This window comes from Bactrocera dorsalis, chromosome 4 (assembly GCF_023373825.1).
Source record: "Bactrocera dorsalis isolate Fly_Bdor chromosome 4, ASM2337382v1, whole genome shotgun sequence".
In the NCBI taxonomy this organism is placed as follows: domain Eukaryota; kingdom Metazoa; phylum Arthropoda; class Insecta; order Diptera; family Tephritidae; genus Bactrocera; species Bactrocera dorsalis.
In genome coordinates, this window is record NC_064306.1 from 70640009 (window position 1) to 70666759 (window position 26751).

General features: G+C 37.1%; 2 protein-coding genes and 1 pseudogene across 4 annotated transcripts; all 3 read right to left on the reverse strand.

Annotated features, from left to right (window-relative positions):
- Positions 1–911: 911 nt before the first annotated feature.
- LOC125778416 (uncharacterized) lies at positions 912–1578 on the reverse strand (annotated as a pseudogene).
- Positions 1579–2350: 772 nt separating this feature from the next.
- On the reverse strand, positions 2351–11824 carry LOC105234044 (serine/threonine-protein kinase ATR). The gene is made up of 6 exons (XM_049454556.1): positions 11461–11824; positions 8874–11403; positions 8506–8799; positions 3460–7647; positions 2661–3389; positions 2351–2597 (listed from the first exon to the last, which is right to left on the reverse strand). The coding sequence occupies exons 1-6, from the start codon at positions 11709–11711 to the stop codon at positions 2472–2474; spliced, it is 8118 nt and encodes a 2705-aa protein (XP_049310513.1). The 5' UTR covers positions 11712–11824; the 3' UTR covers positions 2351–2471.
- A 520-nt stretch (positions 11825–12344) lies between these two features.
- On the reverse strand, positions 12345–26398 carry LOC105234048 (NADPH--cytochrome P450 reductase). 3 transcript variants are annotated; one of them, XM_049454088.1, is made up of 9 exons: positions 22000–22069; positions 16174–16339; positions 15913–16105; positions 15602–15751; positions 14557–14681; positions 13738–14494; positions 13340–13672; positions 13119–13276; positions 12345–13046 (listed from the first exon to the last, which is right to left on the reverse strand). In XM_049454088.1, the coding sequence occupies exons 1-9, from the start codon at positions 22052–22054 to the stop codon at positions 12902–12904; spliced, it is 2082 nt and encodes a 693-aa protein (XP_049310045.1). In that variant the 5' UTR covers positions 22055–22069; the 3' UTR covers positions 12345–12901.
- Positions 26399–26751: the final 353 nt, after the last annotated feature.

The window sequence follows — 26751 nt, forward strand, 5'->3', positions numbered from 1 at the left end:
GGCCTTTAAGATTGCCAAGATACCAAAACTAATACGATTCGTTACTTTATTGCGATTGTTATAGTTGCTAAACCGCGTAATGCTTTCCGGCTCCACACTGTCTAACTTTCACTAGTTGATAAGATAACCGAAGTATATGGCAATTTATTATAAGTAAATACACATATGTATGTAAGTATACTATATATACCTTAAATATTACTGTTTTTTCAATTGTGATTCGTGCCTAAATGTTATCTGGCCGATTAGAGAGACAAGTTTTATGGGGACAGCGATTTCGTTACAAAGTTCGTAATTGCTTACTAGGCTTAATGATTTTTATCTGAACAAGAAAAAAAAACAACAAACAACAACGTCGTCATCGTAGATTATCACCCGACAGCCGCGTTCTCGAGTTCTTTAAGTAGGCCGTTAATCAGCAAGATTCAATGCAGTGGGAAAAGTATCCCACCCTGCTGGGTAGGCCCATTAACTTTCGAGATGTCTTTGCACTACCCACTCCGCTACGATCTCTCGTATATTCCGTATACTACATATGAGGTGCTTGAGATTCGATTGCACCTCAAACATTTTCAGGGCTTTAGTTGCTGTTTCCGTCCACACATAGCTGAAGGCCCCCGACCCCCCGATGTCGAGAAAGTCATTTTTTTGTTGTTTTAGCGGTTACCTAGTCCCCATTTGGGTGGTAAGGATTCGCTAAGTTGTCATCGACGCCATCTAACGGAAGGCGTAAGAACAGTGCTGTTGCGAAGGAGTCGGACCAAAGGGAGAGGGGTGTCAGATGAGTCAGATCAGTGGGGTTGGTGGGGAATGCAAATAGGTGACATATATTGGATATGTCGGGGTCTATTCTGGATAAGTAAAAGTTTAACCTGCTACAGTATCCAGCACGAAGCTGTGCAAGGGTCATCTCATTTCTCGCGGCAACTCGAGCTCTCTCTTCGTCTACAAAGGGTGGTGGTTTGACTCCAAGTACGCCATTCACTGGAAGGAAATCGGTGAAGTTGTTGATGGCTCCACCGTGAATGATTTCTGCGAAAGTATCCCAACAGAAACTGTCTGGAGAGGGGTTCATTATGCTCCTTAACTGGGAGCATACGGGCCTCTCTATGTAGGTGTTCAATAGGAAAGTTCAAGAGGCATCCTATCGTAGTCCGAAGTGCAGTATTCTGACAGATCTGAAGCTTCTTCGTCTGCGTTCCACTGCATCCAGGTGACCATATCAGTGCGGCGTAGCTTTGTAAGTTGCCAACAACGTCTCTTTGTCCTCTTTCCCCATGTGCTGCCGGCTAGCGACTTGAAGATTTTGTTGCGGCTCTCTACTTTGGCGATAATCGCGGTCGTATGAGGGGTAAAGGAGCATAGACTTTCAAAAGTTACACCTAAAATTTTAGAATTATTGACAGTCGGAATTTTGACGCCATCGATTGCAATATTAAGTTCAAGTCTATACCCCTACGTCCAGTTCGTAAAAATGGTCGCTGTGGATTTAGTGGGTAAGAGTGTTAAGCTCCGTGCAGAAAAAAAGGGAGAAAGATCGGAGAGATAGCTGTTTACCTTTGAACACATGCCATCGATTCCATTTCCCGACGTCAATATCGTGCAATCATCAGCGTACGAGATTATGGAAACGCCCTCTGATGGCTCTGAGAGTTTCGAGATATATAAGTTAAACAATAGCGGGGAGAGGACACCACCCTGCGAAACACCTCATTTAATTCTTCTTAGTTTTGAATTTTTTCCTCGAAATAGTATGAATGATTGACGACCGCTCAGGTAGTTCATGGTCCAGACCTGGAGGGAGCGTAATAATATACATCGTCTTACTATATGCAAATATTTGAAACATTAACAAAAACAATATTGCTTTGGCGGTCCAAAACAAAACAGTGAACAATTACCATATTCCGTAAAAATCGAAGCTTGCCGAAGCGATATTATGAGGCGGTAAAGAACGTCCGGCGAATTGATTTATTCCAAATATTAAAAAATAGATGAACTGTTTCCGTGGAGAAGTTCACTTTTATTTGTATACTGCAGACGCTCACTGCTTGAGCTTTCACCACGATCGTGTAAAAGATCTATGTTATGTTACGCAGAGTTGGCTCTGCTTCGTTCTGTGTTCTATACTTTTTTAACAATGCAGGGTTTAAAATAAAACAGAGTCAAATGGTGGATATATCGTAGTAGTGTATCGAACCGACCATCTTATCATGTGAGTCGCCACAGTAAAATCGAGAAGACGTTGGACAATACCAAAAATGCGTAAGAGCGAAGATTGAGCTTGTCGTAAAAGTTACTATTTCTGAGTGATTTCTGTATTTGAGGGTGTAAGATTCAAAGAACATAAATAACAAAACCGACATTTTATTAAAAAATCAACATTTTATTATAAAAAACTGGACATTACGCTATCTTAAGAATCCGGCAAACGCAAAGTAAATAAAGTAATATACTTTTATAATACTTTCTTAAATGTAAGAACCCCAGCCAATGTACATGGCAGCCAGATTGTCAATACTCGTAGCTTCTGCTATCAAAAAATTCACTTGACCTTCGGTTGACAGCGGCATGCTGTTTGCTTGCGTTCGCTTCACCTGTAGAAATATTTATTTATTAAATAATTTCATTACATGGATTATATAATTGCGATAACTTACATAGCCCTGCAGTCTTTCCTCGATGCGACGCACATCCATCAAAGCCTTGGGATCGGTCAACTCCAGTGAGGGTTTGGTCTTACCGCTAAAACTACGGTTCAGCGCCACAAGATCATAAACGAACGGCCGCAGAACTGACATTAAAGTTTTCGATTGCTTTTTCAACACACGCATTGTTATCTCACAACAACGTCGGTACATGCCTTCAACGCCTAATGGTCCCATGGCATAGACCATGTTGTGGGTGAGGCGGAAGGGCACTAATTCTGGGTAGGCAAAGAGCTCGCCCTGGTTGAAGAGGCAATTGAAGTCGACATGCACTGCATCACCAGTCGTCTCATCGAAGAGCAAGTTTTCACCATGGCGATCACCCAACCCGAGAATGTAGCCCACCATAGACATAACGGCAACAGTTTTCACGTAAGCGCAACGTGCTTCATACCAACTGTTGGGCGTGCAAAAGCGTCGACGTAACCACTCCTGGAAAACAGGCGGATGAGCGGGCAAAAGCGTGTCTAAAAACACGCTACGTTTCTTTTCTGTTGGATCCGTTCGAGGCAACGCACACTGACGCAGCATACGATCGGGTAATCCCAAGCCGCGCATGCGATAAACCGAGTTGCAAATAGCGCGGAAGGAGTTCAACTTTGGCAGCCACTCGACCAGACCGCATTCCTCATTAAATGGAATGGCAGCGTAGGTGCGAATACGAAGGCAACGATGACGTGCCTGTTTAGTTTTAGAAAATTTTTATATACAAATTAGGGAGACTTGATGTGCCACAAATGCAATTTTTTACCTGTGAGTCTTGATGCAGGAACCTTTTAACCAGTCCATTAAATTCCATCAATCGATAGTCTTTCCGTAAATCGTCTTTTGGTTTCACCATCACTTCGTAGCACTTACCGTCGCTGCATTGGATGCTAATCTTTTTCGGCTTCGCAGCTGAACGCAAAACTGTGATTTCTTCTTTAATTCCACAAATAAAAATTTGTTGATAGGGAAATGGATTCGCAGGCACTGATGATGAACTTGACGACATCGACGAAGACGAAGATGATGATGACGTTCGCTCTAAGTTACCTAATGGCAAATTTAAGTCCAGCGACGATGTAGCAGATGACAGAGGGAATGACGCCTGCATGTACTTCTCGAAAGGCAACAAAATGTTAGAGAATTTCGGATCCTCAAATAATTTGGGCAGTTGCTTGACAAGCGCGCTCAGTTCATAGGTTCGATCGTGCGCCACATCTTTGTTCGTCAACTCAATTAAACGTTCAGCGAGTGTATTGAAATCGTTCAGCTGTTTTTGGAATTGTGGCTTTGCGAGGCGCGCATCGGTAAAAATCAATTTGCAGCGCTTCACGCGATTTGTGTGCGACGACTTAAGTATTGGCAGTAACATCCACAGGGATTGCTGTGGAAAATGTTCAAGCAACTTGATAACAATGGTACGGAGGACGGCGAACACATCGTTCGACGGATGGCATATACGACTCAGCAATTGAGAGAAAGCCGTGTAGAATATGGCGGTGGGCAGCGCATTGGCACAGTTGTTCATAAGCTCATTCATTTTTTTAGCCACCTCTTGCATGGTGTTTGCCTTGGAAGCGAGTGCCGGATCGCTAGATGAGGCTTCGCAAACTGATGCGCAACGCGAAGTAAAGTCCAACCACAGACTCAGCAGCCGTGGCAGCGACTGATATACGTTCTCGCAGCCGCTTTTTAATGACTTTGCATAGTTTACCATGATATCGAGCAACAGCTTACGGCCAGTATCACCGTGCTGCTGTTCCGACGAGAACGATTCATATATTTTCTCCATGTACTGGGCCAACTGCACATAGCATTTCTCCGAATTGTGATTACCGAGTATGGCTTCACGAAAGTAGCGCAGATTTAACTCGGCGCAACTGTTCATCGACTCAGCGCTGTAGGTGGCTTGTAGGTATTTCGCTTCCGCATAGAGCGCGCGATCACCCGCGTTGAGTATACGTACGTTGCGCTCGCACTGCGCTTCCATGCGCTCCAACTGCTCTTCAAGCAACTTGAATGCATGGGCCTGGTCCCCTTTCTGCCACAAAAGTTTGGCCTTCTCGATGAAGAGCGTCTTGGGCGCGTACTCCGCCGCTTTCATAATGCATAGTTGCGCTTGCTGCAGGCTGCCAGCTTCACGATACATCTGCACACTGCGCAGCCACAGCTTACCGATTTCACCATCAATGGCGTCTACAACGCTTTGTCGCAACGGTGACGGCTGAGTGTTTTGTGGAGCGGAAAGCAAGCGCTTACTTTCAACGAGTAGATTGCGGCGGAAGCAAAGTATTGGTTCCATGACGCGCACCACCGGCTGCAGCACGCATAAGCGCCTGTCCCAGTCGGTGAAGAATTCGCGCACATTCGTAAGACATTGAGTGGCTTTTGCTTCAACTCCATAGCTGGCAATTACCTCGTGCGTGAGTTGTTTATTCTTCTCCATCTCGTTGAGCAAATGTAGTTTAACAACATCTTCATAGGAATATGGATAAGATTTGTGATTGATAACGGAGCAGCTGCGCATAGTTGCCAACACATTGCGACGTATCATATCCAGATGTTGTGTGAAATCGGTCAACACCGTTGTTTGCTCTTGCGACCGACTGCCGGTGATGGGCTGTCGGTATAGCAGGAACGCCTCGGCGCATTGTATATTCCAATTGGACGTTTTCCGACGCACAACAGAGTCCTCGAGCAGTTCTTGCAATTCATCATAGCGTCCCAGCCGCCATAGCAGCTCCGATTTGCATTCTTTAAAATAATCGTCAGTATAGTGATCCGTTAGTTTCTGCCATAGCCCATCGGTGATCAACAGCGCCGTTTCGGGTGTGTCCATGCGTAAATAGCAGTTAATCATGCCTTTTATGTGCTCCTGACTGATAGGCTCGTCGCTGCACATTAGCTGCTCGTAACAGGTCTGTAACTCTTGTGGCCGATCTACGATGCGATTAACCATAATTTCTTCATCTAAGCTGAGACTCGTCTTCTTCACGTATACGGCGCCTTCGACCGAGTCTGCATCAAGCAACTCGCCATGTATCTCAATCAGGAAGGAAATTTGCTCCTGCAGTCGCTGAGATGTGTCCGTCTCTTCAATATAGGCCTCTAGGTACATAAGCGCACGCGCATACTCATCGGAGTGATAATTGGCCTTGGCAATCAGCAGTTTGCTGAAACGCCGCAGAAAATCACGCACACACTTATAGTTTTTATCCTCCTCATTGACTTTAGCACCAACGCTATTTATTCGTTGCCATTCGCGGATCCAACGTTGCAAGAAGTCGATTTGTTCCGAACACAGTTTCGTGCAGGTGCGTCCAATGTGTTCCAACCCATCATATTGCGCCGTCTGACCGTTGCGCGTGCGTTGTGCCGACTCTCCCGTCGTGGTTAGATCGGTGGCGTATTTAGCCGATATGAACTCCTTCAGCCCCGATGCCTCGTAAACCGGCTGTTCAACAATGCCTGCACTACTGAAGCTGAAAACCGCCTCAAACTCCTCGTACATCTTTTGCCGCTGACTCTCGGTGCCATCTTGCAGCGCATGCAATAATACGTAAGGGAAAAATGTAATTAGGGTGTTATTATCACGTTTTATACTCGGCTTGTAGGAGTTTAGCAGATGCTTCGTTTCATCTGCTTGCACAAAGTCAATGAGGCGCGCTGCCCAATTGAATGCCCAGTCGGCGTAGCTTCGGCAATAACTGCTATTGAAAATCGGATGCTCGGCACAACTACTCTCACGTCGCGAGTTTGTGTAGCACGAAGTAAGCAGCGGCTCCATCACCTGCCGCATACGCTCTGGCAATGCCTCCCATACGTTCAGCTTTTTATTCTCACGCGGCGATACGCCACAAACCGCTAGTGTCTCCTGTATGGCGAGAGAGAAATTATCAACATACTTGGTGTCCTTTTGAAACTGATAGGCGCGACAAAGCTCACTCAGCGCCATTATGGCAAACCCATCGGTGTGCACACTCAGCGGCAAATCTTCACGCTGCTCGAACGTGTGGTTCGTTGTTATGTAACTGGGATCGATGGCGCCCAACTCGCCCAAACACTTCGCCGATGACAACTGCAGGTTTATGTCCTCGTGCTTGCAACCAGCCACCAAGGTATCTACGAGATTCTCAATTAAAGGATTGACAAGCATTTCGCTCAGCACCAGATGATTGATATCGACGCGATTAGCCGCCACGAAATTTCGCAAATACGTAAGACCGTAAATACGCACTTGTGAGTTCTCATTGGTAATTTGCCGATAGAGAAATGCGATCTTCTCCAGCAACGTGGAGCGTTCGCTTTTCAGTATCTCTGTTTGACGTGCGACGCACTGAGTTATGGCTGGCGCGATACCCCTTAGTTGCTCGACAAAATACACATCGGGAATGTAAGCGCCGAGCAAGCTGTCATTCTTCAGTATCACAAACTCATAAATGGCGTTCACCTCAGATTCGCTGTGTGCCAATAACGGTTGTAGCGAAGCCACGATACGACTCAGTGACGGCCCCAACTCTTCAATGTTCACAATGTGTAGGAAAATATTCCAAACCTTTAAGCAAATGGACTGCAGATGACGATCCTGCAGCGAGAGCACAAAGCTCAACATGGCGATGATTTTAAAACGAAATTGTGTTACATGCTTGGCGCCCACAAAACGCAATATCTGTCCCAGACTATAGAGCGCCTCCTCCTTAAGCGGTTTCTCGAAAGTGGGTTCGGCAAGGCAGGTCTCAAAGTAGGTGATCACGCCAAGAAAGCGGTCGGCTATGAATTTTGCAAAATCCCCAGTGTTGGCACTTTGAGTTTTGGTTATTCTTGAAGACTTGCTACTTGAAGCTGTTACACTTGAGCTACCATTGCCAGTGTCACTGAAGAGCAGGCACTGAAACGCCTTCATGACAAACTGCGGATTGCGGTTGAAGTAGATCAAAAACTCAGACACCGTTTGCTGCATGAGACGTAAAATTATTAGTTTCAAATAAAGCATCCGTTTTAAGTTGTTAGTTAATCAGAGTAATTTACTATACAAACATTAAGAATAACAACTAAGGAAGGGCTAAGTTCGGGTATAACCTAACATTTCAAATTTTTGCAACTTCCCAGGGAAATACTTTAAGGTGTAAAACCAATAATCTATATATATAAAAGAAAGTTGTGTTCGAAAATCCTATATCTCATTAACTAATAGGGGCTAAAAATTTCGCTAATATTTATCTATTCTAGGCACAAAGATACACTGTTATGATTAAAACACGCTCTCTTATTTTCATTGGGAAAACTAACATATTGACCGATATACAAATTCACCCGGAAGTTCGATTTGTGGGCGTGGCAATGGTCTGATTACTCCCATCTACGAACTCGTAATTTTATCTACTAAGAAGCCTGCATACCAAGTTTCATCAAGATATCTAATTTGTTTCTAAGGTTACAGCTTGCACGGACGGACGGACGGCCAGGCAGACCGGATTTCAACTTTTCACCCTGATAATTTATATATACATATGTATATAACCCTATATCTATCTCGATTGGTTTTAGGTGATACGCACAACCATTAGGTGAACAAAACTATAATACTCTCTAGTAACTCCGAACTCACCAAATGGCTTTATGTTTTGATAATGTAATTGCACTTTTGAATAGAATGTGTCAAGGAGTTCCTACCTCACTCTAATTATGCTTTGTTAAAAACAATCATTCGACGTAAAATCTTCGGAAATGATGCGCTGGAGTATAGAAATCACTTTTTATTTGCACTAAATCATGATTTTAAGCAGTTTCAAGAGCTTCCTTGTTTACATACCTTCACATCTGTATTCATTAATTTCTTTAAACTGAATTCAGTGCATCGCACAATCAATTCAATACATTTGTTGCCCACTTCCGCCTCTTCAGTGAGATAGATATGTGTGTATATGCGAAGAAATGAAGCAACGAAAAGCGTAGAAATCGGCTTTCGTGTCACTTTCGATATGCAAACAATGAGTCCTTTGCACAGGGGCTCTTTTACACAATATGGCAGAATCATTGTCGTCAAGAGGCGATAATAACGGCAGATGAATTCTTGCACGCAGGAAAAACCTAGCATTTTAGTAAACTGTAAGAAAAAGAATATATGTAGATAATTCACAAATTGTATGTATGTACTTTTAAGTAGTATAACTGACTTACAGCTTTGAGTGAGCGTGTCAGCCGCACACCGTTTTTCAGGAATATCAGCACTGCCAACTGAACCACCAAGGTCAGCGCGTCACGTTTGTACCAATTCCATAGACGCACTGGTTGCAAGCCATGTTTAGCACACATTTCGGTTGCGCACAGCACTGCCTCCTGCACGACTTCCGATTGTGGATGCAGGAGATAAAAGAAAGTAAGTTTGAATAAATGAAAAACCCATATTTCACTTAGGTCACTGTGCGCACAGCAGGTAATGAGTTCCAGCAACTTTAGCTGAGCCTGGCGCTGTGATGCGGGCGACGACAAAAAAGCTGAAGAGCTCGTGGACGACGTCGATGATATGGTGAATGGTGTTTGCAGCGACTTCACTATTTGCTGCAGTAGAAATTTTGCGAATTTCATGACAAGTTGTTCATCTCCAGCAGCAAGCAATTTTGGCACGAGCGTGTGTAATATCTCAAGATTCAGTTTAGAGATATCTTGTGCTCTCTGCAACACACTGAACAAATCGTCGGCGCTAATGCGTGAGAATTCCAGGTGACGGCCAATCGGTGTATTTTCAGCCTCCTTTTGTGTGAGCAATGATTCACATAGTTTGCGACGGACCACCGCCGGCAGTAAAGGCAAAGGTTTTCGCTCTTTCGCAAGGAATTTATTTTGACTTTTGCACTCAAGTAAGATGACTTTATTAGAACGTATATATGCCTCTAGCTCCGCTGCAGTTGAGCATATGTTTTCATTACAAAGTTGGCAAACAATGATATGTTCATGGAATGCTACATCAGATGTGGTGGAAGGTGATAATCTTAGAAATATGCGACACGTGGATGCACCGGCCCCGGGACAATAGGCACTTCGCAGCATTTCCATGGATATGGATTGCAGATCTGCCACAGCAACGACAAAATCACGCAATACGCGATCCAAAGTTAACCAGCCGCAAGCAATCAATGTGTGGAAGTGTTCGCAAAAGGCTCTACGAAACTTCATTAATAATTCAGCAGACTCCAATTTCGGATTCGCATCAAAGATCCTACTCATTAAGCCTTCATAGAGCTTACGTAAATAGCAAGTTACCTCATACGGTCCATTAATGTTTAAACTTGCAAGCAACCGAAGTGACTCAAATGCAGCATCCTGTAAATTTCGAGAGGGAAAGCGTTCCTGCGTGGCGGCTTCCAAGGGATTGCTCATGCGTTGTAGCAAAATAATCTGCGTTTTGGTGTTCATTGCGCCGCGTAAAGTAATACTATTCATAAGCAATGCGCAAACATCAAGGTATAACGTGAAAAGCTCCAAATCTTTAAAATCCACTAAAACTGAATTTCCATGGTACCTGGAGATAACTTGATCCAACTGGGATACATAATCGTCATCTACCAACGATGAAAATAAGTTTATACTATTGTAGTAATTTTCTTGTATCACTTCCTCGACCGTATTTTTTCGTAAAGCGTTTAACTGCTGTCGTCGACAAAGCCGATGCTCTGCATATATTAGTGCTTGCAACAATTGCTTCAAACGCTTTAAGGAATCTATTCGAATTTCGGGCAAACGTAATGTATCGAAAATTTTCTCTTTGAGGAACTTCAAAGTACGCAGCCGTTTTTCGCTTTCGTTGTCTACACGCGCAATTATAACCGATAATAAGAGCAGAACGAATTCATTTTTCTCCGATAATATGATAAGTTTTTCGGCATCTTTCACGATTACGTCTTCCTCTCCGTCTTCCAATGGCAACTGAATAATAAATTGAACGATCTCACGAATAAGCTCGCCTAAATTTTTGCTATCATTCTTATTATTGGCTTTTGGTTCCAATTCGGCGCAATTATATAGAATACTTAATGCCAACATAGTTAAGGCACGTCGCGTCCACTGTAACTCATTACTAAACCTATTCAGTACTCGCATTATGGCAATGGTCACATCTTTAAAGCCATCTAACTCTTCCAGTCGTATGCAACGAGCATGCAGCCAAAGTGGAATTTGACTCCATATTAGAGCTAACCCTTGCATGGTCAGTTGGCCATAATGTTCTAGCAATTCAGTGCATTTGCAGGCCAGTTCAAATATCTTTTGACAATAGCGTAGCGCCAGTAATTTGGTAGTTAAATCACATTCACGTACAACGTGCAGCACACTTAGAAGCGATTCGGCAAACATTTGAGGAAACAATGGATATCCAATAAGTGCGGCAGTATGGAGCACCTGCAATAGCGAACGCACTCTGTCATCCACTACTTCATAAGGCACCCGTATAGGTTTAAATGAGAAGTCTGCATCGATTTCTCGCAAACATAAGTCTTCACTAAAAAATGCTGTGATTTCAAGGAATTGTTTGGGCTCAGTCTCAATACCAGCTTGATTTATATCTTGTTGCTCATCAAGCAATTGCAGTCCATTTGTTAATTGCCCAATAGCTTTGATGTATGCTGCCACCAACCGTTCAAATAACAAAGCGCGATTAACCAAACAAGATTGAAGTATCTTTTCCTGTAATTGGATGTTCCGTCCTTGCATTCTAAAATGTGGTTTTAGTTATAAACAAAGAAGCAATAAACGCACAAAAAATGCTTACCCCTCTGTACTAAAACTATTTGAATTAGATTTAACATTCGAGTCACCTAACCCATTTATAAATTTGTTTATAATCCAGAGCACAAATGTGTCCTGAAAGCGATTATTTAGCTCACGCAAGGAAGGTCGAATAAGAGAAGGCTCCCTGCAAAGTATATCATCGACAAAGGCAAACACATCATTCAAATCTGTACCATCTCTTGATACCAGATTATAAAGTAATTTCCATATGTCTTTTCGCCTCGTTGACATTTCTAAATTCTAAACTTTCGTACAAAAATTAAGTAAATAATAAATTTCCTCTAATTTCCACAATAACAAACAAAATTATCGCAATTGCGAAATTAAACTGACATTTGCGGCGCCAAAACAACAAACGTGAACAGCTGATTCGAAACGGTTGCCATATAGTGTTGGAAAACACTATTATTCTATTAAAAAAAAAAAACAATTTTGAATTAAAAAAAGTCATATGTCAACGAGTGGTATTTTTCATTTAAAAAAACGACTTCCTTGAAAAGCTCGCAGATATAAATTAAATAGCAGATGAAGTAGAGATCGTAAAAAGAATGTTCTCTGATGTAAGTAATTATTTGCAAATGTAAAACTGTTCCACTTTCCGCAAGGAGATCATATAATATTTGGTAAAAGTCAGTTTAGCCACTTTTCCGAAAAATTTCCCAAAGGTCGCCAATGTAAAAAAAAAAAATTTACGTGAAAAACTGATAATGTATTATTTATTTTATTCTCATTTTAAATTTTTCCCATAATTTTTAAGAGCACTTTTCGAAAAATTCGCAAACTGGAATTTTACCGAATCTTTCAACGCGGGCAAACAACAGCAGACTTGAAAAGGGCAGATTTATAATAATTTACAATTTACAGTTTGTTTTAATAAAAAATATGTTCACTTTATTGACTTTCTTTTTTATAAATTGCACAATGGTTCAAATAAATTTTACACCAGTATACAAAATAAATATTTTATATTTTATATCGTACATTTATCAACACGTATTCTTGGTTCATTATGCTTAAAAACGAAATGTTTTCAAAAAATAAATCATCGTACAAATATTTTAATTTTCTTGGTATTTTCACGTGTTTAAAAGACTCCAAAACCATTAGTCCGTTTTAAAAGTTCGCTTAATTAGTTACTTCTTCAATTTCTACATTATAGTCAAGTATTTTAATAATAACTGCATGTGGCACAATAACGGCTTCTGCCTGGGATGGTGTTGCAGACGGAGGAATGTGATGCCTTCCCAATAAATTACTGTTTTTAGTTTTTGTTGATGTACTTTGCTTTACTTATCTATTCTGGTATTCATTCACATGCATATAAAGATGCACACATTTTCGTCATAACAGCCAAAACACTAATTTATCTACTTAACAAGAATTAAAGACTTGATCAGATATTATGTTTTTCGTCAAAATTTCTAGCTCCAAACATCGGCGGAATAGCGTTTCTGGGCTTCCATTTTCTTAAGGTATTGCACTGCATCAGCTTCGCTCATGCCACCCTTCGTCACAAGTATCTTGATTAAAATATTCCTGACATCGACGGCCATGTTTTTCGCATCACTGAAAAATAAATTTGGTTTATAAAATAGCCTTAAGTATTGAATTTAATTTTTTAAAGTGCAGATCATTTACCCGCAAATGTAAAAATGCCCTTTGCTCTCTCCTATCACATTCCAAATCAAGTCGGCGTCCTTTTCAATTAAATGTGAAACATAGACTTTTTCATTTTGATCACGAGAGAAAGCTGCTTTCATAGTCAACGTGCCCTTCTTGATAAATTCCTCCAATTCCTACAAACAAAATTCGAAATTATAATTACATTCAACTTGAAAATAAGATGGCTGAGATCATACCTCTTCATAAATGTAGTCTTCACTTCTCTTTCTACAGCCGAAATATAAAATGGTATCGCCCACATTTTTACCTTCATCGCGGAGATATTGACGCTCTTGAATGAAACCACGGAATGGAGCCAATCCAGTGCCCGGTCCAACCATGATAATAGGTATTTCTGGTTTTGTAGGTAGCCTGAATTGTGACTTACGAATAAATACCGGTACACGAACATCTTCGCCGCCGGGCTGTTTCTTTTTCAAGTATGTGGTGGCTACGCCGTTATTTATGCGTCCAGTGGGTGTTTTGTACTGCACTAAAACGGCTGTTACATGCACATGATTTGGATGCAACTGAAATTATTATGAATTACAATCGATTTTATTCTCAAACGCATTTATAATATTGATATAATTACTTTGGAAGACGATGATATAGAATAATAGCGCGGCTGCAGACGAGGCAATAGCTCGCAAATATGATCTATAGGCGGTTTGCAGGACTTGATATCTTCTAAGATATGTACAATATTTCTACAAGCATCTTGAATCCAACTCTGGTATTTTTCTTTGCCTTCGGGTGAAATTGAAGACATACTTCTTAAGAATTCTTTATCGGCCTCGTCAGTACAATACTCCGCCAATTCTTTGAGAATATGTGTTCTTGGTATGGCAGTAATTTCCAAATAATGTTTCAAAGCGGTGCGATAAGTGGTAGGACAAGGAAAGGGGTGTTTTTTACTGCTATCCGTATCAGTATTAATGAGCGAAAATACCGTATCGAGATCAGCATTGCAAAGTTTTCCCAATTTTTCGACCAATTCGGTATCATTAATAGGGTACATGGCAACGTGATCTCCCGCATCGTAACGCATTTTTGAGCCATTAATATCCAGCTCGATATGCATACATGAACGGTCGCCACCTTTGTGTAATTCACGATTAACAATAATGGGTGCTAGGAATGGATTTTTAGCGTCAAATGGAGGTCGTTGATTTTGCAAAGAGTGCAAGCGTGCAATTTCGCCGGTGTAGATGCGATCGGGCTGTACATTTGGTTGCTCCAGTAACCGATACTGGCGCATAAGCACTTCCTCTCCGCCTCCCTCAATGCCGAAGAAATCACAAACAGCAGGCCAAAAACGATCTTTCCATGTAATAAAGTCGTCCTCAATGCTGCAAAAAAAAATGTATAATCAATTATTTCATTAATAAATATTAGTGCGCCGTTTTATTACTTTGCATCGTCATCGCCAAGACCAAGCTCAAAGACACGTGTAGCACCAAGCTCTTCCAATCGTTGATCCACATAAATTGCCATTTTGTTATAATGCTCATAAGTTTTATTGCCAAGGCCGAAAACCTGCAAATAACAAAGAAGATAAATGAATGGTATAGTAAATATATCGTGAATTATTGAATGGTATTTAAGCTATAAATATTCCTTACGGTAAAAAATTACCCTCATTTGCAAAGTCTTTAATGTTAGATTAATTTTATTATTACAAAAATAATCTAATGCGACTGCGCTTTGATAGTGTCTCAGTCGTTCCAATGATGCACTTGAAAGCACAAGATTGCGCCATCGATATGTACCCAATTTCATCAGCATGTTCATACGTTATGTCACCATGTTATCGTTCAACTCCTCATTATCGTTGATTAAATTATGACTTCAAATGAAAGTTGTAGCGTAATGTAAATTAATTTTTATTATTATTTTTATTAAACTTTAGTACAGGAAATATAATAAACGATTTATGCAATAGCACATTGGACTTTTGACAGTTCGTGATGGAGGGTAGGGTGAAAACAGCTGTAAGTTATCAGCTGTTCAGAAATATGAAAGCCGACAACCCTAACATTTTCAACATCGTAATATAGATGGCGCTGATATATGGTTTGCACAAAAATTCAAACTGAGCACATACATATACTTATATAAATAAATATTTTAAGGTGAAAATAATTATATTATAATTAATAACTTGAGGTAGTATCTGTTTGATACATTGGATTTAGCATAGTTTTATAATCTACCTAAAATGTAATATATGTAAATTTTAATAATTGTCTTCATGATAAATATCAATCGTAAAAAGCGTGAATTTCCTTTTTTTATGAAGAACCCGTTAAATTCTTCTTCTGGTTCATTTGATGGAATAGAAAATATATATTTCGTCTTTATATATCTAATATATATATTATATCTTTTGTATGTCTAATTTCCAAGGTATAAAAATATTACAACTAAGTTCAAAACTTGACTATACGTTTACTCACCGCATAATTCAATCCATTCAAATCAGCATCGCCATTTGACAGCCATTCAAAGAATTCCATTGCATTATCTGTTGGATCACCTTCGCCATATGTGGCTAAACAGAATACAGCCAGAGAATTAGGAATGTCTTTCAATTGCAAAAGCTCTTCCTATGTGAAAAGAAAGTCAATGAAAATAACAACAACTGAATTAATATCAAAGAATCGTTAAATGCATGCGAAAATGTAAAGGCATAGGCATCACATGTACTCTTTAGATGAAGGCAAGGTTAAACAAAGTAGGGTGAAATAAAATAGAAACTTGGAATTACCATATCACATTCTTCCGGATCTGCTACCATACCCTTCATGCGATACCGTAAGCCTTCTTTTGCCAGACGACCGGCGAATTCCTCACCAGTACCCGTTTGAGAGCCATAAAAGACGACTAAACTGCGACCAGAAGCTTTCAGCTTTTTAATAAATGAATTGTCGGATGAGATGGTGGTGCTTACAGTTGTAGGTCTAGAAGTTGGTGGATGAAAAAAAAAATTAATATTTCCATTTCATATTTAGATTATGTCAAACTTTACTGTATCGAATAGGAGCGAATGGGTTCCTCCTCCTTCTTACGACTACGCATAAAATACCATGTGGCACCTGCGATTAAGGCCACCAGTATGGCAATGTCCAATGTACCCAAGAAGGGTTCATCGCCGACTGGGATTTCTTCGATTTTCTCCGCTGACATTTCAATTACTAAAATAAGAGTTAAACATGGAAAAATAAATGAAAATTAGTAATGGCACATTGTTTAAATATATATAGTAAACTTATATTATGTTATAACATTATATGTATGCATACACAAAGCATATTCATTTCCAACTAAAGGAGAACGACGTGCGTGCATACGTATATGTACATATATACATTTGTATGCAAATGCAAAAAATAAATATGCAACGTGTTAATGTCCGAACGACGAAATGTCGCTATTGCGCTTATAATCGCCACATAAACCATTGGCATAGACCGCTGAGCGTTTGCGTTTTATTTATATTTTTTTTGTGCAGAATTACCTAGCTTACGCATTATATATGCCACGTAAGCACTTTAATTGAGGTGAGGGCAGGAAAAAGTGAACTACAAATGGGGAATCGTAATCTAAACAGTGCAGCATTAACTAGTAAAATCGCCACCAAAAATATTTCGGTCTGACATTAGTATTTAAATAGCAGAGCGTCCAACCTTTGATATTTTAAGTATAATTTAATATGAATTTTATAATAATAATAAATTATATTGATAAAAAAAAGCATATGATGAAATTTTAAATATTACTAAGGGACTAGCACAATAAAGACATTGTAATCACGGAATCAGAGTCATTGCACAAATAAACGTATGTATGCACATATATTTATGGAAATACTTAAATAGTTGCAAAAGTTAACTAGATAAAACTAAATCTCACGAGCAGCCGACGTTTTGTTGGTATGTTAAATTAAATCAAAAGTAAGAGAGCGAAATTGATCGTATACAAATCTGTATTTGAAATGTTCTCTCAAACTTCTAAAGGAATTTGTATCAGCTTCGCTCTCCATTTATGTATTTAAGAGTAATAAAAAAATATGGCTTTGAAAGCAACGTTATTGACATTGAACGTTATCACTTCGTATTAATTAATTTCACCTTCGTAAATAATATGAATACATATTCATACATTAAATAATTTGTATTTCCTTTGGAAAAACAGTAGGCTTTTTAGAACTGTTTCCGGGCTGGTAGACAGACGTACCTAATACCCACAATTTTAATATAATTATAAGAGAAATAGTGTAAAGTTCAGCTTTAACAACAGACCAATTTAATTTACTGACAAACTTCCAATTGACGACAACGAGAGTTTACGTTAAATGTTACTTTCAACATTTCCTTAACCGAAAAGCAAACACTACAAAAGCATGAGCGTGAAGTCTACATAAAATCATTAGCATGCATTCAAAATTGCAGCAAGAGTCGCGAAAATCGTGAGATAGAGTTTAATATGGTGTACAAGAAATAGTTAAGGAAGGTATTTGACCTTTCCAAAAGCGCTATATTATGTATAAGTGACTGCAATTAATAGCATGCGTGTGTTGTTTCGCCTAAAGATAAAGGTGATTGGAAATTATATTACTGATTTTCCACTCGAGATCTGATTTGATCTGAAACTTCGCGTCCAAACCGAATCAAAAATATATGAAAAAATTTGAACAACGAGTTTGCTTGAAATTATGTGTTTTCGGCACCTGAATTGTATTCATTGTTATCGATACCTCTAATAAGGGATATGAATAGAAATTGGATAAGGATCAGAGCACAAAGTATTTTCCGAAAATGGCATTTATACATCCGCCGAATTTTTCCTTATATTTTGTCAAAGCAATAATAAATAAATAATTCTAAAACATTACCATAATTTTAAATATATGGTAATGTAATTATAATATTATATACATAAGTATGTACATAAAAACCAACAAAAACCAAGTTCAAGAAACTGTTAAGCTTTTTAAAAAAAAGCATCCACCACCTATTTAATTTTAATGTGCAAAGCGTTCGACATAAATAATAATTTATTATTCTCTTAATATGTAAGGGGAAGTGTTTAAAGTGCGCAAAGTTTTTTTTAAAGAGAGTCCGAAATACATACAGTGACGTATCAAAGCGATGAGGAAGAATACTATTTTGAACTAGAATTCCCAAACTAAAACGAACTAGTACAAAGGCTATCGCAATTATACTACTCGTTTAGAGTCAAAAAAGAAAGAATCACTATTTTTTTTTTTTTTCAAATTGAACTAGACACATACATATGTATGTATCTGTTGTAAACTTGTTTCAGATACTGACGATTGGCATCACACCAGTTATTTGTTTAAAAAAGAGACAGACGCCTGAAGTGTTGGACGCGCGGTTCATACTAGTTGTAAAAGGGTTAGTGACTAGTTGATTTTACTGCCGGGTTTTAGCACATAGCATGCGAGTAAATTTGTGTTTCTATTTGCACTGAGCGAAGGTCAAGATCGAGATTTATTTTGAAACGTAATTAAGGTAGGTACAATACAACCATGTTCTAGTACATGTGTCCGTGAATTTTTTTTAATTATACTACACTGTTGTTTAGAAATAATTGTGACTGGACTGGATGAACCCTGTGCATTGGGCATTCAACATGCAAAGCTTTTTCTTATTTTTTTATTTTAGAACTGACAAGTTTCACAGGTAACAAAGTTAACACATATGTACATATTGGATAACTGTGCTCACGAGTACCATTTATGTATGTATGTATGTACGTATGTATATACTAGTATATGGATATGAAAGTGCAAACGTTACGAGTGAAAGGAATAGTAGGTTGAAAGTATTTTCTTTGCGTGATCGGGTGATTAGGTAAATGCGTACGATGAAATAATCGCTTATTTAATCTCTCTCTCACTCTCAAATAACGCAATTGCATATTATATAATTTGACGAGAGACATTTGTTCGTTCACTTGAGTGCATCGGCTTTTGCAGCTCGTATACATATGCAACTAGTGCATACATAAATGTATGTATATGTACATAGAAATGTATAAATAAGCAGATGTGTATTTGTATACGGTATTTCGCAATAGCAATATAAACGTTAGCCGGTGCATTGATAAGAATACAAAAATGCACTGCGTTGAAATTTATTCATACTTACATATGTATATGCAATTTAGAATTGACTGTGTATTGTATATAAACGTATAGGTATTTATACAGCTATGTAGGTGTAAATGCATGCACCAGCTTCATAAAACCATATGAAGGTATGCGTATGAGTTTGAGAGAAAATTACTATTTTCTTGCATTTGAGACCCGGCGTCAAAAAACCGGATTGGAATTCACTGGAAAAGGAAAAGGTTTACACATGCATACACATGTATTATGGCACATGTTTATATACACATACATATAGGATTCTGTGCCAGAAACTATAAAGTGTGAGTGAAATTCAAGAACAAACATATTGATTTAAACTTACAAAAAGGTCATATGGCCATTTTTCATTTGATCTTTTAGACATACATATGTATGTATATATTTGGTAAATAAATATTAAAAACATAGATACATGCAATGCTTAAAATAAATACAAACTACAGTTTATTTTAAAGTCACCAAATTTTCGGAGTGTATTTTCTCTTAAAAAAGCATCAGATTTGAGCTGTTTCATTCAGCTTTCAATTGAGTCGATTACCAAACATATACATACATACACTAATCGTATTATTTGGTATCTGCCACAATTAATTTTGGAAATAGTTTACTATATAAAATGAAGTGACAAAATTACTGGATTCGTCAAGAAACCAAAAAGATTTAAAGAAACCCTTTGATATAAACACTTTGTTCTAGCAGATAAGATAATTTGTATGATAATATAATGAAAGTGTTTATATATGTACATATATGTATGTAAACATATATACATATGTATGTATATACATACACTCCAAGCACAGTACTGCTCGGAATGATCAGAAATGATTCGAAGTATGATTGTGCGTGCAATTGTTGTACATTGTTGTCAATGTAGAGACGGTGTGGCAAAGCGAAGCAACGATCGGCTGCTTCCTGTTAAACTCTCACTTTAACCTGTTTTTTGTTTTAATAGAATATTTAACGAAGATGTCGTCATTTGTCGTTTGCCGTGCGCGTCTCACTATAATACGATATGCGAAATCACTTGTGTATATAGTTTCTGACCGTACCCATTATTTATTTTAATTTATTTCCATATAATCAATATCAAACCGCACAACTCATACATCGAAAAAGGCGACCGCGTACATGTAGGCAAATGTACTTGTGCGAATACAGTTGTTTGCGACGAAATAGAAGCACGCTATAGTATCAGAACTATCCAATTTATTCAATTAAAATGCATAGGAAATGTGTCAAAATTTTGCAAATTCAATTATTCTGTCATTAACTTTATCCTATCGCATTGAACTTATTCATCTCTAGGAAGAAATAGACTCTACTAGCTAAACTTTCAGCTTAAAGTCGCTGCACACTAAATTAGAAGATCAGTAACCATATGATAAGTGAGTTTACTATATTTCCGTGCAATATATGTATGTATGTATGTGGACATGTTTTTAACGTATGCATGTATAAGTGGGTACGTACATATGTACCTGTGCAATTTGAACAATCAGAGCAAATCAGCGACATTTCAACAAGCAGTAAAATGATAAAAAAATAAACAACAGAATCCAACCAGGTCGTTCATTGAGTAAGACTTTTTCAGATACACATGTACACAAGCATACACATAAACAAAGGTATGGCACACAAGTAACCTGTAAAAAATGGGGCAGCCAGGAACAGAGAAGCACTATAAAACGCATATTTTGAATATGAAGACCTGTTGTGCCAAAGGCTTGTTCACTAGCTAGGCTAGTTCTCTTACTAGTACCGATTGTACAAAATACTTCATATACAATTGTAATGCACATAAACAGCTGTGATGGCTCCAGCGCCCATATCAGGCTGTCGTTATCAAGTTGTCGAAAGCAACTAAGCGTGCACCTTGAGATTTTGATTTCAATTGCCGATAGTCTCATTGTACGAAGCATATGTATGTGTACAGGCGTGCATACATACATACATACATACAAACATATGTATATGTATAGAATTAAGGTACTCGAAATTTCTCACTCTATACTTTAATTATTCCGTACTCAATGCGAGCATTTTGGAAGTTTCCGCATAATGTCTGCATCGAAGGGGCAAAAAGGCGACTGAATATCCCAATGAAAAGATCCATGCCACTGGTCACAATGTCAAAAAAATAAATATTTAGGAAAAATACATACAAGCAGCTGTCTACTTATGTGCATGCAAATGGCTCACAAAGTGTCAACAAAAAAAAAAACAAAACAAATGAGATTAGAAACGGAATTTTAATTTGAAAAGTGATCGTCTGTCGTCAGGTGGTGTAGAACGAGAGAATCACAAATGTATATAACATAACCGACACACATATATGTATGTATATGTATATTTACTCAAACGCGCATGGAACACTAAGTGCTAATGCTGTTCCAAGTCAGCCCCAATCTCAGTGTTATCAGGTGTTGATTTTGGTATTTAGAACTTAATGACAAACAATTATCTAGAAAAATGATTATGAAATAATGCAAAGAGCTTGCAAAAATAATTTAAAATCATTAACAGCGAACATAATAAATCTTTATAACATGTACAAGGGTTGCGGTGGTTGGGCCTGGTTCAAGCAAGTACGAATTTTTGAACTTATCACGCATTTAAAAATACAAATTATTATTTTACATACACATATTTTAACTTAATTAATGACTACATACATACATATGCACGTGTATCTGTTGTTTTGAGTTCTGTATAAAAAAGAAAAGGGCTCCATTAAGAACTGCTGGTATTAAAACGTTAAGCAATTTATTATTTAGGCTGATGGACACAATTACTTTTACATTTAATTACAAATATTTCCACTTTAGTTCATTAAAGTCATTTTGCACTTTATAGCAATGCGATAACTTTTTTCACTCTGTGATGACAGCAAATATTATATTTCAAATTCTCAGATATACATACATACATACATATCTATATAGCACGTGCATACATTTGTAGCTGAGCTGGCGGTATTAGGGTTGAAGTTCAAAAGCGTAGATGTTAGAATATAATCATTAGTTATTTAATTAGATGTTATACAATCTGAAATTTAATTAGTTAAGTTTAAATATTTAATATACTTAAAAGCACGCAAGGTTATTACTCGTATTATGTATTTTTAATTATTTCAGAAGAAAACGCAGACTGAAAAACTGTCAGGTTATTAAAGTGAAATTAGCGGATAATATGAAAGGAAGTTATGAATTATACTTTTTTTGATTTTACATACTTTTTCTTGCGTTTATTGAAAACCAATTTTCTCATTTGTAGGCATTTTTTTCTTTGGTTTAGTCAGAACTAGAACAGAAAGGAAATATAATGGGAGAGGTTTTATAATTTTTTTTTGCAATATCGGCATACTTACATACGTATGTACATATGTGTACTCTGTTGTCTTCAATTAAACTGTATAAATTCGATATTGCTTACACATTCAAAGTTTTCCTCGAGAGAGAGTCAATTTCAGCAAATAGGAGAATTATGCATTGTAAACGAGTACTGCCAGAATTCCTTTCTTAATTTTTAATTGCACAAGGACCAATATTTCTAGGTAACATATAGTAGCAAGAAGATAGTATCTTCTAAAAGGGAAAATTTACGAAGAAACACGGGAGTCTGCATTACCAACCCGCATTTATAAGAGACTGAAGTCTGCCATTAGAACAGCAATCCCCAAAATCAAATTATACTAGGCTAATAACTCTATAAACCAAAAGCAAAATGGAAGATACAAAACGAATCTATTGCTTTAAAACTTTCTTACTTGCCTAAAAATATTTCAGAGAATGATTAAGCACTTTTCGTTACTATGTATTAAATGGCTATACATATGTACAAACGTATTTTAAGTACATGTCTGCGCATATTTTTTTGCATGTCATGCAACAATAAACTAAGAAAAATTAAGAGATGTAAGTCTAATCATTTAAATTTGTAAGAATGTATGAATGTGCATATGTATGAATGTATGTATGTACGTATGATACATTGAGCGCGGTATCAAGTGTTTCCCATTCCAATAGCTGATAAACATACAAATACACACGTCTTGATAATATTTTTAAGTACATACATACATAATGTACAGCACAAATAAGTCATTTTATAACTGTGTTACCAAACAATATGTAGGTGTTTCTTATCACTAAGAATTCTAGTTTTTTAATAAACTTCGTTTTATTAATTTAAGGCCTTATACATTTGCTGAGGTTCAAGGGGAAGTTTAGTTTAGAAACAAAATCAAGGGACTGATTAGTTGAAGTTTATTTAAGAAGCGGAAGGCGAATCATCATTATGATTCACAGCAACATACTTGTATGACTAGCAAATTTGATATGAATTATAAGAACATGCATACATACATACACTACAAACATAGGTACACATTTTGTTGTTTATTAAATGATTCTTTTACTTTTCTTCAAAACATGCTTGATGGCGCCAAATGAAATAAATAGTCTTGGGGTTGTCGTTGGCTAGTGAATACATTTATTGACTACAAGTGACTTAGCACTAATCAAATCTACGTTGTGTAAATCAAACGTTAATTAATTGATGTAAATAATCAGCACAGTGGTCAAACAAGCTCAGCGCTTGTTTGTACTTAATATGTACCTAGAAGTTAATGTACATTTGTATTTGCGTAAATATTAGCTAATAGCTGGAAATATACATATGTATATGGCTCCTTTTGTTATTTTATTGCCTTTTAATTGATAAACTAAACTTGTCTAGCTTTTGATTGATAAGTGTGCAAGCACAAAACACTTACGACAATTATTGAATGCATATGCATGTTTGTGCATGCGAGAGAGAATTAAAAAGTAGGCAAGCGCAACTGAGATATAAGTGTGCTATTAACTTTATTATAGAAGTAGGAAGTCATAAAGGTAGTTATTTCAAGTGTGTGCACACATGTCTATATATACATATGTATGTATGTACATATGTATACATATATGTAGGTATAATCGTTTTTATTGCGCACATGCAATAGATACGTGTTTTCCGTGTTTACATCTATTTTTGTACGTTAAAAAAAATGCATTGAAATTTATATTCTAACGAAATAATAATTAGTAAATCAATCAAATTATATGTATGTATATGTTTAACGAAGATTTATTTTTGTAGCAAACAACTATTAATTAGTAGTTAAATGAGTATATTATTAAATATTTTTGCTACTGCCTTATTTTTCACTTTTGAATAAATTAACAGCTGAAAACGGAATGAAAGTTGCGACCGACAAAGTGATAAGCAAATCTTTAGTTGATAACAAATTTGTAGTCTATATCTCTAGTGGTTCTAATTTAATATAATACATAATATTTCTTCAGAATGCAGTATATAGATAGATGAGATTCCAAATCTTCTAAATATAATATTAAGTTTGGTATAGAATCGTAAATAGCAACCAATCTATTATGAGTCATTTTATTTTAGTAATATTCACTGTATAGCAGTTATCTCTAAAATTAATAAACTGCACACTTGGATTTTTAAGTACATTTAAGGTATTATTAGATATAGAAAACTCCCATTTTGAAAGTTTCATAATTTATCTAACATACATATGTATGTATGTATGTGTGGTATATCTATTTTTATGTATACCCAGCGTAGACACCTTTCAATTCAGAGAAAAAAAAATATTTCAGATTTTGCCAGCAGTTGGATCAGAATTTAGCCAAATTGTAAAAGTACAATGTGCAATTTTTGCTTGCATTTTTCAGCTTTTCAGAAGCTTTTTCCTTTCGAAAATTTTAAAGTTTATGGAGTTGCTACTAATAAGAGAAAACTATAAATTTGAACTGAAAAGAGCACAAAATGAACTTTAATCGCTCACATACATATGTACATGTATATGTAAGTATGTTTTTTGGCATAAGTACGAACATATTTGTATGCCGATCAACGTATTTGGCCGAGTATCTTTGTATATATGTATGTACATATGTATGTATACGCAAGTATTATGGGTACGCGAATGGAATAACCTTGACCACCATACCGGCGTCGCAGTTATAAAGCCAAGAGCGCATGATAATGACTGATAAATGACAACAAATACAGCAGTTTTTAAAAGGTAGCAACAGAACGAGAGGTGAAACATTTGAAAACGCTTTCATGGTTTCAAAGCTATGAATTCGCACATTTGACAGCTTTCTGTAATTCAAACATTAATTTTAATCGAGTAGTATTGCATGCGACTTAAACATCAAGCAGCCAATTATTTAATTTGTGTACGTGACGATCGATAGGGGTGGATCAAGGAAAAGTGATATATTTGTGTTGTAGCTTCATGAATCATTATATCTCATAATCACATTTTTGTGTATTCATTTTAAAATATTCTGAATTATAAATTCGGTAATTTGACGACGTGCGAAAATTCAACTTAAAATAAACTTATATTCCATACAATAAAAAAATTACAACATCTTCAAAAACAACGAATGATATTCATCCAACAAGAAAACTGTCACACTCCTTGCACGAACAAATTTAAACCAAATAATTCTTACACTTAAGTAATATCTAAGCATTAACACAATTGACTTTTATTTGCTTACCTTTTTGCTACACGATTTTCTCTTAATATTATTGCACAAGTTCATACATACATATATAGTACGATGTTATGTTAAAATTTGTATCGTTTTAAATGAACGATTAAGCTGCAAGATTTTGAGCCACACAATGCCTCTCCTTGGAGTGAGAGACGTTAGACTAGTTTAGGCAGTTCAATGCTTATTTATTTACTGGTTTTATCGAGAAATTATTATATAGTTGTATTATTACTCGAGTTTTATACAAAATATTATTGTCACTTTAAATATTAAAGTACACAATATAATTAATACCAACTGCTCGAAGTACTAATAAATAATATTTTTTGTTGGCATTAAAAATGATTAAACCAGGAAAAAATTACTAATAATGCTTATAAACACAGAATCTCACAAATACAATCACAGTTTTTGTGCACGATATACGATCACTAGCGAGTAGAGCAGAGCAGACGAGCAGCAGGTGTACGTCGTTCCAGCATGGAACCGAATGAATGACTGAAACTAAGCAGTCAAAGTGTAGAGAACTCAACGCTGTAACAGTATGGCGAGGATTTTATGGAGACGACTAATTGACCAGCCGATCGTTTAGTCTGCGGTGGCAACATGGATGAGACAACAATTTTAAACAATCGGTCACTGTTCGGCAAACAAATTGACATGACATGTGTGCATACATATATACATACATATATGTATGTATACAAATTAGTATTGCAATGTTTGATATAATAAAGAGCCACGTAAAGTTTTAAAACCATATCCCAGCATATAAAATTAACCAACGACATATGAAGTCTTGAAAATTTTTGATTCAAAGAACTCAAAACTGAAAAACGAAAAAATTTTATGT